General features: G+C 39.4%; 1 protein-coding gene across 1 annotated transcript in view; it reads right to left on the minus strand.

Annotated features, from left to right (window-relative positions):
• The window catches only part of ANK2 (ankyrin 2), a 275,986-nt gene that overhangs the window by 20,780 nt on the left and 241,153 nt on the right, over positions 1–14,053 (minus strand). Inside the window, exons 32-40 of the mRNA XM_058804381.1 lie at positions 12,771–12,925; positions 11,821–12,032; positions 10,803–11,007; positions 10,034–10,130; positions 7,624–7,852; positions 6,193–6,318; positions 5,267–5,389; positions 4,444–4,473; positions 2,438–2,459 (exon numbers count right to left, since the gene is read on the minus strand). Coding sequence (XP_058660364.1) covers positions 2,438–2,459; positions 4,444–4,473; positions 5,267–5,389; positions 6,193–6,318; positions 7,624–7,852; positions 10,034–10,130; positions 10,803–11,007; positions 11,821–12,032; positions 12,771–12,925 — 1,199 coding nt within the window. The remainder of the gene's footprint in view (positions 1–2,437; positions 2,460–4,443; positions 4,474–5,266; positions 5,390–6,192; positions 6,319–7,623; positions 7,853–10,033; positions 10,131–10,802; positions 11,008–11,820; positions 12,033–12,770; positions 12,926–14,053) is intronic.

Here is a 14,053-nt window from a genome sequence, read left to right on the forward strand (position 1 = left end):
AGAGATTGGAAAATGTAATCAGGACTGAAAATGACAGTCTTTGGCTGTAGTGGTGGGAAGGTCAACAAAATGGGCTGGGAATGGTGGATCCACAAGATCTGAGGGTACAAGAGCAAAGCAAAGCTAACAGGGGGTGGAAAAAAAAAAAAACTGAAAAGGAAAATGGCAGGAAATAACTTGCTTCACTTTATCTCTAGAGCACAACCACACATACAGTATCAAAGCTGGAACAAACCAAACCAGGACACCACTAAAAAAAACCCAAAACAACAACAACAAAATTTCAAATCAAAACCAGAAGAAACACAGTGAAGTTACACAAAGAGAGGCATCTCAAGATTGTTCAGATGTTACAGATCAATGTTCAAATAAAAAGAAAAACAAGAAAAAAAGGGGAAAGCATTAGAACTGATTCAAAGTCGATTTCCTCTAAGAGAAAGCCAGTGTTAGCAAACTGTCAGAATAACATTGGGTTAACAGTTTTGTTTTTCTTAATGACCAAAATAAAAAGCAAGAAGTAATTCTGCAGTAATCTAAAATATGATCAAATATGTGGAGATCTGAATCAGCTGCAAACCGGCATTTCATCTAAGGGGATTTCACACCTACACAATGAAACAAACAGGCTTTTGTTTTAAGAGGCATGATCCTTTCCTTGGAACATCCTCATTGACAACTAATGAACTGACTGAGGAAAGAGAAGACAGAGAAGAAAAGGAGAGATAATAAGAAAAAACTGTGAATCAACTTAGAAGTGATTTCAGAGTTTTAAAAAATGTAATGTATGGCAACCCAAAGTCACAGACAGTCACACTAGACACATACGTACAATTCATGTAAGGCAAGTTATTTCCATGCAAAGCAAAGGTGTTGCAAATGCTGCTGGGTATGTAGCTTAGGTTATTAACAAGAGCTCTAAAAATTATTCATATAAATTAAAGGTACATGAAAATACTGTAAACATACTGTGGTGAAATATTTGTCTAATCTGGCAATCAATATACAGGAAGGTGGCTGCAGATAATTCCCATTATGCCATAACTGCCTGTTGGTAGTATTTCATTTCAGCAAGGACTAGCAGAAAATGGATTTTGAACAGAACAAAACACTGGAGAACTGAAGCAAGTTACAAACAGAACACAATACTTAGGAATCACAGATGGACATTTTTCCTTTAAAGGTAGCATGTCACATGGAACTGCACATTTCAGCACCCCAGAAAGTCAAAGAACTAATGCAAATAAAGAGACCTTAAGCAACACATAATTAGCTGTCTTTATTTGTAAAAAAGATCCATTTTGCTACGCTGTTCTCCTGAGTGTAACGAACATTAAATATTTGTGCTGCACATTAATTAGAGCCAGATTGCTGCAGGGTATTGTGGTGCTGAAAATGTGGTCTTTTGGTGCTGCTGCTTTACAATGAATGGTCTGGTGCATGCTGAAATGCCAGCCAGTAATTTTGTAAATTTTTAGTATGTACTTTCATAAATATCAAATGTATGACTCTTTCACTGGCCAATAATTGAGTTAATCAGCCTGAAGCAATGCAACTCCAGCGGGAAATAAATTGCAAGTGCTATCCAGACAGTGTGTGGCTGGAGCAGGAACACTGCCTGGCAGAGCGGGCAGTGAGGAAGTGGCAGGAGGACAATGCAAGACACTGCACTTTAACTGCAGAGGAGGCAAGATGTTGCACTCCAAACTGGAAACAAGTCAGATGTCATGCTTTTCCTGAACAGATCCAATAAATGGCTGCATTTGGAAGCAGCTCTCATTAGAGACACTCCTGTGTGTGTTGAGATTCATTTGATTTGCCTCTCCCATAAAGGAGATACTTGTGAACCCCTCGCCCATGGTCTCATGGTCACAGCCTGATTGGGCGTGTACAGAGGGTGTTTGTGCTGTGCCAAGCTGTCAGGTCAGATTTCCAGCCATATTTCACCACAGTAAAGGATGGGGCAAGGGAGGGAGGGTTAAACAGGCTGATTCCTTTGGACAGTATCACTTTTTGGCATGGCTGTATTCCATGAGATTAACAAAATAGATTGGAGTCCTCATTAGGTTTTCATTAAAAGTGATACTGTCATTTGTCTCAAATATGAGGCAAGAATGTGTGTCAACAAACGGAAAGAACAAAAAAAACGGAGGGATGAGCATTCATTCAAGCAAAATAGCAATAGCAGGTTCACTAGGGATGTCAAAGGAAAGTAAAGGCTTAGATGAACGGTTTTTAACTGTATTACTTGTTAATTTACATGTTAATTGTATTGAATTGGATAGCTGCTGAGATATTAAATTGGTTTTCATTATGTATTTAAAGTATTGATGTTATTAGCAATAGCAGTTAAAACTTAGCTTTTTCATGCTTATCTTTACTCTTAACATCTCTCATACAAATTGCATTATAACATTCTCAAAGAAAAAAAAAATCTTACTTTTTTCTGAAGTCATATCAACCTGGAAGAGGAAAAATCAGGAGATTTAAAACTTCAAATACAATTGCCGTACAGAAGCCACAGATGAAATGCTAGGTGTATAGAGATGCATGGACTTAAATGGAACCAAGAATGCATATAAATAACAGTAAAAGCAGTAAAATAACAGTCAAAATAACAGTAAAAGTTAATTTATTTTGGGTCTCTAGTACCAAGAAAATGGTTACTTCACTATAGTTATGGTCAACAGTAGATGCTAAATGTTGCAGTGTATTTTCTTTAAATGCTCTTAGCAAGCATAGAGGACCTAAACTTTTGCATTACCAGGTGTGTAGTTACATTGCTCTTAATTTATTTCTTTCTGTCTAAAGTAAAATAGTGAAGGCATTTGGTCCATCTGGAAGGCAATCAGTAGGTTTCATGCATTGCGTTTCCTTGGACACATTCATTCTGAGCGCATGAACTGCATTTTTGCCTCTGTGCTCAGTGATGATGAAATGCAGGTGCACCAATGAGGGCAGAACTGCCCAAGGCATGACATGGGGCTGGATGCCACTAATGGCTATTGATACCTTTAATGGAAGCTGTGATGGCCCTCACAGGCCTCTTTTTTGATTTTTCAGAATTATGTGGGTACATCAAAAAACCTATACAATTTTTCTGTTATTCAAAAGATAACACAGTCTTTGTCAAAAAAGAATTGAACAGAACACAATATCAGACCATGAAAATTGAAGAAGCAAATTTTTGAGGTAGCTTTGTAATTTCAGTTTATTTCAGTTCTGCTAGCATTTGTCCACACCAGTACATGTTGTTTAAATTTGGCTTTGGAAAAATTTGCAAACTCAGAAGTAGCATTAAAGCTTTAATTTCCTATACAAACTTGTGGTAGGAATAGGACAACTGTGAAGAATGCAAATCAGCTGTGCAGTACTGCTGGTACAAGATACCATACATGGTAAAACCCCCAAGGTTTTAGTAAGTGCTGAAAGGGTTTACAGAGTTCAAACTATTCTTTATAAAAATAAATACAATATGCTGTCTCAGTCAAGATGTTAGAAACCCTTGCCTTTCCATGAGCTGACACTGAACAGAAGGAAATCCCTGGCCATACGTGCGTGTTCATACATGCCTGGCAATCCTTTAGGCTCACATAATTACAACTCACAGCCAGCAGTGTGTGTAACATATCTGTAATAGCCTGAATTCCTCTGATGCACACATTGTCCTACATTGCCTACCCTGCATCTCTAACATGCCCTAGCTTCCCTCACTTTCAGTTCTTCCAGATCAGTCCAGATTTATGTCAGCATACTAATTAATATTATTAACATATAAATTAATGAAGTCAACAAAAATACTTTAAAAAGCTTATAGCCATCAATGAGCTTGTCTTTTTGTGCTTTAGTTTCCTATGAAAATAGAAGTCATATTTACCATAGGAGTGGTAAATATTTTTGTAATGATAATAGAGAACTGCAAGCCATGCCACAGAGCTGCTGAATCTGTTGTGCAGTGCATGGGAAAGATGTCCATCATCTTTGGGGAGCTGGCTAATCTCACAGTGTTCCCAACAGCTGAACACCATCAAAATGTGAGGGCGCTTTTCTAACATTCCTCATCCGTGTAGGGGTCACAGCTTAAGGAACATCTCTAAGCACCAGACCAGGCTGGGAGCTCAGGGTGGAGCTGATACAATTTAGTTAGTGCTAAAGATGAACATTCTAAACCTTTACTTGTTACTTCTGGGTTAACACTGATTTTGTACTGGATGTCCATCACCCAGCTCAGTAAAGTGTAATATCCATCTACTGGATATTATAAATGGAGAAGACTGGCCATCTTAACATAGGCAAAATTCAAGTCTGCCCATTCCCAAAGTGAGTCTGTGCAAGGCCCTCTTTGCTGTGTCTGTAGCACTGAGCTAAGGTCAGTTCTGAGTTGTGCCTGTTAGTTGTGTTTGAGCAACGTGTGTAGGCAAGAACATGCTGATTTAGCAACATTACCTCTTCTGGTTCTGGATCTGAATCTGATTCCTTTTGGTCCCAAAGCACCATGCAAAAAGAGAAAGGGGAAACAGAGCAGGCAAAAGGCAATTTTTTTTCAGAAGAGAATAGGAAAAAGTAACTTCCCACAACATTTAACAGAAAAGAGGAAAATGCAGCACATTTCTGCAGTTGACTTCTTATGACAAAAAGCAGCAAAACTGAATTGTCAATTTAAACACAAAAGGCTACAGAACCAAGCAAAATACAAACTGAAAAGTTAGATGTCTAGTGATCCTTTTTTGTACCAAAACTTTAAATGTATACATGCTTTTTTACCTATAAATTAGCATATATAAACACTTAAAATATTCAAGAACTATTACCATTTCAAGTCACAAAAATGTTGAGTTGCTTTGCTTAAAAATTTTGCTAAAATGCTATAATAAAGATTTACTATATTCTAAAAGTGCTGAGAAGAAAATGATCATCATTTTGGGCAAATACATCTCTAAAAGGCATGCAGCTTCTAATCCAACCAGGAAAGGAAAAAACCCCTAGTGTTTTCAGAGAATAAACATAAACTGACACTTTCTAAGGAAACAAGCGTTTACTCTCTGAGGGCACTCCCACTCAACTCTTCTGAGATCTCAAGAAATACCTGATGATGTCTCCCAACACTGGCATTAGGAGTACCAAACTCAAGACACCAAAAGCCCTTGCATGGAATTTTTTCCTTTTTCAAGCCCCTGCCCACAAAGCTTTACCCCTGTTTTGCCCTACTCCTCATTTCTTGTTTGCATGATAATGCTGATGTCTGCAGCTGGGTATAATTTCACAGTACCTTTGTGTAAATGGGTAAAGTGATGTTTAAATTACATATGGCTTGATGAACGAGGCCTCTGGTAGATTTTGGCTCCTTCATGAACGATAATCGTCCGCAGGGCTCTTGAGTGCTATCTCGGACCTGGCACAGGAAAAAGAAACACATTTAACCTGCTGCTCTGCTGTGTGACCTACTTGTGTTTCCCAAAAACTGTTCAGCAGGAGGGACCAGATGGGGAGAAAAAGTCCACTGAGGCAAAAATAATGTGTTTTCACTTTTCCCCCTCTGTTGTTTGTAAATGCACATATGGATGTGTTTGTGTATTCAATATATATTGAATGTTGTTGGTAGAAAATTCAGCAGGGTGAGCAATCTGCAAAGCCAAAGGAAGGCAGTGGCACAGATAAAGGTGTAAATTAAAATAAGCTTACAAAATATTGCTGGTAAGGAGGGAGAAGGTTTAAAATTTGTCTAGCAGCACACAGCAAAAACAACACAGTGACAGTGGGTTGATTTTCTCCACTTACTGGAAGTTTCCATTCATAAATCATTTCTCTATGAGTGTTATTTATATAACAGTAATAGTTTTCTTCTTTGTAGTGGGAATTCCTGGGTAGAAGGAAAAGTCTGTGGAAGAGGTTTCCAGTGCTCTCTAATCTACCTCTCAGAAGAGGTGGTGATGGTGCCTCAGTGACAGCAGCCCTTCTGACCACAGTGGGTTAATACATTACTTAATTTGAGAGGAATGAAGGGTTTTTACTTTGGCTTTTATTTTACAAATTTTCCTACTCATAAAAAAAAGTTTTTTAAGTGGAATAGTACAGGGATAAAATTAGGTTCCAGTTGTGAATTTATATAAATTAAGTAGTTTGGCTTTCCTTTGTTCACAAAAAATATGGTGAAGCGATAACTTGAAATATCCAAAAAGGAGCCAGCAATATTACCTTAACAAACAGAGGAAGTCTATTTTCTTTGAAGGCAAAGAAACTGAATATATGGTGCTGCCCACTCTTTGTGAGTGGCACTAGATTGCCAAAGCAGTCAACGTAGATGGGTTTTCCTTCTAACACCTGTTGGAAAGGAAAAAAAGCAAACAGTTAATTAATCCTTGGGAGGTGATTGGGATTGCTTCTTGCTCTACAACAGTACAAATCAGTTTCTGGAATTGTTGGGACTTGTCAGCATTTGCAAGATTTGTTATGTACAGTGACCTAGAATGTGTGGAAACATATCCGATTATTAAATTCCAAAGCAACCAGATTGCTAATTTAATAACAATAGTGCAGTACTTTAAATGACAACAGTATATTACTCAGTGTCATAAATCCAGGGAAACTTTTAAATCTAGATTTTAGTTTTGATTTTTGATTGACTCCAATTTTAGCATACTTTGCTAACCTGGCCTCATCACCACAGTCAAATAATTATTCTCTTCAGCTGTCAGAACTCAGAGTGTGTGCCTACTGAGTCCATTTATTTCAGCTGGATATGCAGAGGCCTAAGAGCTTTTGAAAGGCAGACTTCAGGTAAATATCTCTCTGAAATCTCTCTATAATGGCACTGCTTGTATCTTCAGATCGCTTATTGTTATGGCCCCTCCACATGGTTGAATATCAGATCAGCAGTTTGGGAAATGTTCCATTCAAACTGCAAATCGATTTGTGGCTCATCCTTACTTCCCAGAAATTCAGCCTTGTCATTCAGTTTGATAAGCTCATATTTTATCTTGCTGATCTGCACAAGAGATACCTGTCAGAGCTTCAGGAGCAGCTAGGACAGTTCTTTTAAAGGTGGGATTCTCATGGAAAAGAGACAGAACTAAGCAGCATGTGCCACGTAAGTTAAAACACCTTCAATTTGTCATCCTTTGAAGGAAGCTGACAGAGTCAGAAAAACTGCATGTAGCGGGCAGTTTGCTGAATTCCACATAGGAAAGCTTTTGCCTGCTCAGCAACAGATTTAATGTAATTTTATTTTCATAAAGCAGAATATTAATCAAACCTGTTACTTGAACTTCTTGGTATGTGAATGTGCTGACAAACAGTGATCTCTGTCAGCTGCCTTTCTGGTTAGTGATGTGCATTGATGGGGTTGTTGGAAGTCAGGATTTAGACACCATTTTTGGCTCCATCCCTCTCCCTTTAGCCCTGTGGGCTGAGTTTGTCTTTGCCCTCTGGGAATAGGATTTCCTCACTACTTTTTCCTTACACCTGACAAATGTCCAAGTTTCCATCTTATCATGGCTGCTGATACTGCATCATGACAGTACTTGTTGACAGATTATTTTTCAGTCCTTGTGGCATATAGAAGGTGGAAAATACTAGTTCAAAAGCAGACAGTAGAAAATGGAGAAAACTTAAAGTCTTGTACAGTACCTCTACATCCCTGCTTCTGGCAACTTCAGCAAAGTTTTCTTGTTGTTCTAGAGTTTTATCAACCTTGTCATCTGTCATGCAGAAACATCTTAACCGAGCTTCAATGGGATCATGAGATTTGGCAAACACCACAAATTTGGCCATGTAGGGGACACAGATAATTTCTCTGTATACTTGGGAAGCAAAAGTAACAGATTCTTGTGTCTGACGACAGTCTATCAACCAAAATCTGTAAAAGAAAATGAAGAGTTGAGCCATCAGCAGAGAAGGTTTTAAGAAAGGAAATTCTGTGTTTTCCCATCCTGGCAGCACTAGCTGGCAACCAGAGCAATGGGAGATAACAAGTCAGAGGAGAAAAAAAGAATTGTCACTTTTGGTTTTTGTCTCCCACCCAACTTAAAGGAAATAGCAGCCAATTCCTTACATACAACAGCAAAACCTGAGGTCTTCAGGTGAACATAAATTACTTTGTCCACTGTGCAAAGCTGCATGCAAAATAAGAAACTATTCCTATGTGAATTTAGTCACCAAGCATTTTCCAAGGAGTAACACGTCCTGCCTTCTTTCCCAGCTACCACTTGAGTTTCTCTGGAGCTGATGCCATTTCTATTCAATAAAATCCACTGTGTGGGTGGAAAGCTCAAGTTTCCCAGCTGGCGGATGAAGGCGGAAGTCAGGAGGGGTCAGAGACAGCTCAAAAGCTGCTCTGATCCGTAGGGATGTTATTCCTCACGGTGGATTACGTGGCATTAGAACCCCAAAGCACACCTTTGGAGTGTGGCTTACTCATCTGCAGCTGAATAGCAGCAAATTCCATGCTGTGCTCATCTTAAGAATACTTAACAAACACACTGCCCAAAACCCCAGGCTGCTGACATTCGCAAGAGGGAAAGCATGTGTGCCACAGAAAGGCTCTGCATACTGATCCTTTCCTTTTCCTGTGTGGGAGAACTATGCTGCGCTGGGCTACAACTGGAGAGGCCACATCCTCTGAGAAACCACCAGATGCCTCAGTGATTTGCTGTCAAACACCAGGGGCTAAAAGGCCCCAACAGATATTAAGTCTTTTAAAAGCTGCAGCTCAGGAAATGGAAAACAAACATTGTGCCTCCAAGTCTTCAGTGTAATTCACATGGCAAGTATATCTCTTTCCCAAGCTCGTCTTGGACAGAATTAGTTTTATGAACGGTAAAATTGTTGTCCATCATTAATGCTTAACTAGACATTAAAAAATTACTGTGAATAGCTAAGAATCAGAAATCAGATGAAAAATCCCCTTTTTAAACTGTACCAGCATTTCAAATCATGTTTGGGGCAAAGTAGATACTTGAACATTCATTTGGATTAAAATGAAGAGGCAGAATCCATTAAAATCTCTACATGGAACCCTGCCTGTATCACAGAACATGAACACCAGTGATCAATTTTCCTGTCATCATCAGGATTAAGAAAGATCTACTAGAAATATGAATTGTAAGACTATACAGTGTCTGGCTATCACATGTAGTCCCCTGCTGTTGGGGACTTGACAGTTTTAGGGATCTGGACCTCTCAAACTCTGTCTTGTTTCCACAGGGGGTTTTTAAATCAGCCTTTAATTCCTGCCTTTGCACAGACATCTGCAGCAGCACTGAGCAGAATGCACTGTAAGATCCCCCTCTTGTGGCTACTTCTGCTACAGTGGAAAGCTCAGTTACCCCCAACAGAAATGTGCATCAGCAAACAGCAGGGGGAAAACAGCCCGTTCTGAACTGAGAAAGGATAAAAAAACTAATACTGTATTTCACCTAATGTTAATCTGGAGGTTGGACTGCATTTTAACACTGAATACACTATTTCAATAAATAACAAACCTAATTAGCAGCAATAACTGCCCCAGATACTGAATGTTTGCATCATGAGCAAGTTATCCATGATTTTTTTAACTGTTTGCTGGAATACACAGCCTGGACAAAATATTTTGTCACAGACTGCATCTCCTGTTACAGAGGAGGAGATTTTGGGGCATTTCTGTGATATGCATCATGAACACAAACTAAAATACATACCTACATTCATTTATATTACTCTTTTTTTTTAAATGAAAATCTGTTTTCAGTAAGAGAGCAGTTAAATCTCATTACAAGAACAGATGTATGGAAGAGAGGCTTCTAGACCCCAGTTTGGCACACCTAAAGTCCCTTTCTGCCTGACTTCTCAGTTTTGGATATTCCAGAAGCAATTTCTCTTACAAGATGTATGTGTAAGGTACCCAAATAAGGGATTTCTGTTTACATGGAAATTTGAATAATAATCAATCTCTCTGTTCGTTCTACTCTCCAAACCAAAATCATTTAACAAAAATATTTGTGGAAGAAAGGCATGTATTTGAGAGTATTCCTGTAGAAGTCCTGTTTGGTTGTGTAGGTACCTGGCAGACACATTTGTCGTGAAGGAAACACATTCGTTAACAAAGGTCAGTGGTGTTGTCCCAGTGATGTCTTCCCATTGGGCAGGAGTAGTTCCTCCTGAAATGATAAAAGTTTGAAAATAAAATCAAAACCATGCACATCTGCAACTTTTTTGCTTCTAAGAAATTCTTTACAGTTTTTAATTGCTGTGAAAAAAGTAATAATCCCGGATATACTTTCTCCTTGGATCTACAGTCTTCCACTAATGCTAGCAGGACTGGATAGGCTTACCCTGAAAATACCAAGTATCCAAATGATTTTTAAGTGCTGAGCCCTGTAGCACAGCATTAAATTAAATTAAATTAAATTAATTAAATTAAACACTTGCGGCTCATTTCTGTCTCTTAAGGGAGACTGAAGGAGATGCTAATCACTTGGGAGCCATGGCAAGTCAAGTGTTTAACTCCAGTATTTTCCTCCTAAGCTGCAACAGTAAGCCTGCACTACTCTTACTTTGTCAGGCAGAGGTATGTTGGTTCTCAAGAAGCAAAGTGTAAGGAAAATGCAAAAAAATCACCAAACCCCAAGTCTGTGATTATATTACACATGTCTTGTTAGTGCAAACAACAACTGTTATTTCTGGTATAAAGGAATTGTTTGGAAAGTAGCATATTTTCATAGCTTCTCGCCCCATCCAGCTTCCCCTGGGTGTAATCAGTTCAGCCTTTGCAGCCCCAGGGCCTGACAGTTTCAGGAAGATCAAGCAGGGCTCCAGGACTGGCATCCCACCTGTTATGCTGCACAGTAACCTCAGCGTGGGCGTGTCGCCTCCGTAGCCGTTCATGAGCCCCTCGCTGGAGGCCTTGGGCACGGGAATTGTCATCGTGATGGGCTTGTGGAACTTCCTTCTCCTGGGCTCCAGCGTGACTATGGGACTGAAGGTAGCCTTGTTGCCCAAAATCTTCTTGGTAAGTTCAGTGTGCATAGGTTGTGCCTTTCCAAAGCAACAGGAGATAACAGAACAGTTACTTGAAAACAGTTTAATGATGTGTAGAGAACTGGGTCTGTATACTGCCCACAAACCCCTCACCTTTTCAAACAGCACAATTTCCTATGAAAATCCGCAGACAGAAGAACTGATGGCCAGTGAGAAGGGGAGACCTCACTTTTTTAACTTTCCCATGCCTGCCTCTTCTTCCGATCTCTTTTCTTTTTGCTTATCAGATTTTTACAGCATTAATTTAAATTCACTTAACCACTAGCAAATGATAACCTGGTTACTCCGGCTGTTTCATGGTGCTATTCAGCTAGTTCCAGGATTTAAACAACCACAGTTTCCCGGAAGAAGTAAATCATGGATGCATGCAGCAGCAGGACAGGATGGAGATAGAGGAAAGACTTCCCTCTCTGTGGGAAGTGAATTGTTATACTAGTTCATTCATACTGAAAATCTGTACATTTAATAACAGTTTAGCATGTTTAATTATTGCAGCACTTTGTACTTCTTTGATGCCTTTCATAACAAGTATTTAGGAATTTCTATGACCTGACACTAATATCATCATAATCACCAAAATTTCTTCCCAAAGTTATATAGACAGTTAATAGACAAGACTCTGAACTAACTGGAAAACCCAAAGCTTTACCACTTGCTTTGATTCTGCATGGAATTTTTTCTTTTATTACTTTTACTGTAAGTGTTGTAGGTAATGCACAACACGACAAGCTGGATGTGCTGGTTGTCCATCCAAAAACGGTGATTTGTCACCAAAAATAAAACCAAAACTCTGTGCATGCTTCAGTGTACCTGGAGGCCAACGCGAATTCGCTTGGTGAGCGCCCCTTCTGGGAAGACAGCCTGCACCTGTGGGACCACAGTGCTGCTGAGCACACCTCCCTCGGGCCCGATGAGGTTGCTGTCCTGCTTGATGCGGGACACCACTGCGAAGTACTGGGGGAAATCCCGCGTGATGATGCGGCAGATCCGCTTCTTCTCAAGCTCCTCTGGAGTGTCAAGCACTGAGGGCAGAAGAACAGAATTTCACAAAAACAATACAGCCACCTTCAAAATGCACTCAAGCTTTTCACAGTTTTGGGCAACTTAGGCAAAGAATTTTGTCTAGAAATAATGGGAAAAGGAAACACACCCCTGTGTTCAGCTAAACCAGAGCAATCAAGACAGAACAGACAGATAGACGAAGACAGCAAACAGAGGACATTGGCAACACCTCCAAAATCATCAGCTAAACAAGCAAAAGGATTGGTTGCAGCCCCTTCTCTCTCACCTATGTCCTGAAGTAGCATCAATGAAACAAAACTTCAAAACACTATCAAAATATGGGTTCAGTTTTAATGCTGTGAGTTGTCTTGTTTACTTTGGGATTTGTGAAGTTTTTTGCAAAAAAACCCAAAACAAATTAATAACAACTTTTGCAGCTCCTAGACAGCCCAAGGCCATTGTGTTCTCTCAAAAAGCAAGAGTACCCATGACTGACATTTCCTCCCACACATGGGAGCTGCTCTGAAAGGATCAGTATGATAATTGCCTTGTTTTGGAAAGTTGTTTGCTGTGGAAGCTTTTTGTTTAACACTATGAGAAAGTACAGGAGAAAACACAAGTCTGGAGTCTATTGTCAGCTTCATGAAGGGAGACATCCTGCCCCACTGCTTCAGCAAGGGAAGTGAGCACCATGGTAAAAGCTGCTACACCCAGGGTACAGAAGGAACACAGGAGCAGGGTAAGGAACCACTGGATACCTTCATCCATCCCATTCAGGATTTCATTCAGTTCATCCTCGGTGTATTCACAGAAATGCTCCTTCCAGCTGTCCCCGTTCTCGCTGCGCAGGATCACCAGCTCTCTCTCCTTGCCACGCAGGGCAGCAAAATGGGGAATCTCCACAATCACGGGCCTGGCACAGCAACACAGCGCATTAAATGCACACAGGAGAGAGGAAAAACAGGATTAACAGCAACTCTATTCAGTCTGCTACAAAGTGACCTGGAATTCTACCTATTTAGCTGGAATACTTTGGCAAAATCCTAAACTATGTGGTCACTAACACAGACTAGATTGTTACAGGGACCCAGTAAGTGCTGAAGGACAGATGAGAAAGTGCATTCACCTCTTTCCACAGTGTGAATGAGATTTGGTAAGATAATAGTGCTTATCTGGAAATTTGGTGATTGTTTTTGCAAATCCATTAAAAACTCATGCTCATTTTATTTGTCACTACTGTCTGGGTTAACCTGTGCAACTTCATTTCAAAGAGAATCTACTGTAATGTATAGGAACAGTGGGACAAATTCTGATCTCACTTATACTGGTGCAAATCAGAATAATTTCATTGCAATTCAGAGGCAATTGTGTCCTGTGCCAATTTCACTTTGTAATTCTATATATTCCAATGAATTTATTCCTGATTCACACCCTGGGAGAGATATAGAAAGTCTGAGGAAATTGATTGGGTTACTATTGCAGTATAAGAGATAAGAATTTGCCTTGTTGCCTTAGAAGTCAACATCTGCACCAGCATATGCACTCATATATATATATATATATGTACACGCACATATACAACACATATGTGTACATATAATATATCTGTATTGAGATATACATATACATACATACTCTTAGAAATAAGAGAGAATATATAAAGATATTTGTAGATACACTTCTCTAATTAGACAACTCACACAGGTTACCAGGTATGTAGTAAATGCCATGTGTTCTATCACACTGGTGGTATCCAACATAAAATTTATTGATTGATCAGTCCTTGATATAAAAAAAAAGAGTTTAAAATTTACAGTAGATTCTTTTTTTTTTTGTGGTCCCAATCCAGGTTGCTTTGCTACAGACATCAAGCACAGAACTAGGAAGATTTCATGCCAAAACAAAAATGAAGGCCACAGTACTTGAAGAAAAAGATACAAACATACCACCAAAACAAAACCACAAACCACAAAGGTTGGAAAATGGTCCACTAAGGGTTAAGTGTACAAAATTTCAAATGATAGAAAGGGACAATATCATG

Source organism: Ammospiza caudacuta, chromosome 4 (assembly GCF_027887145.1).
Source record: "Ammospiza caudacuta isolate bAmmCau1 chromosome 4, bAmmCau1.pri, whole genome shotgun sequence".
NCBI lineage: Eukaryota > Metazoa > Chordata > Aves > Passeriformes > Passerellidae > Ammospiza > Ammospiza caudacuta.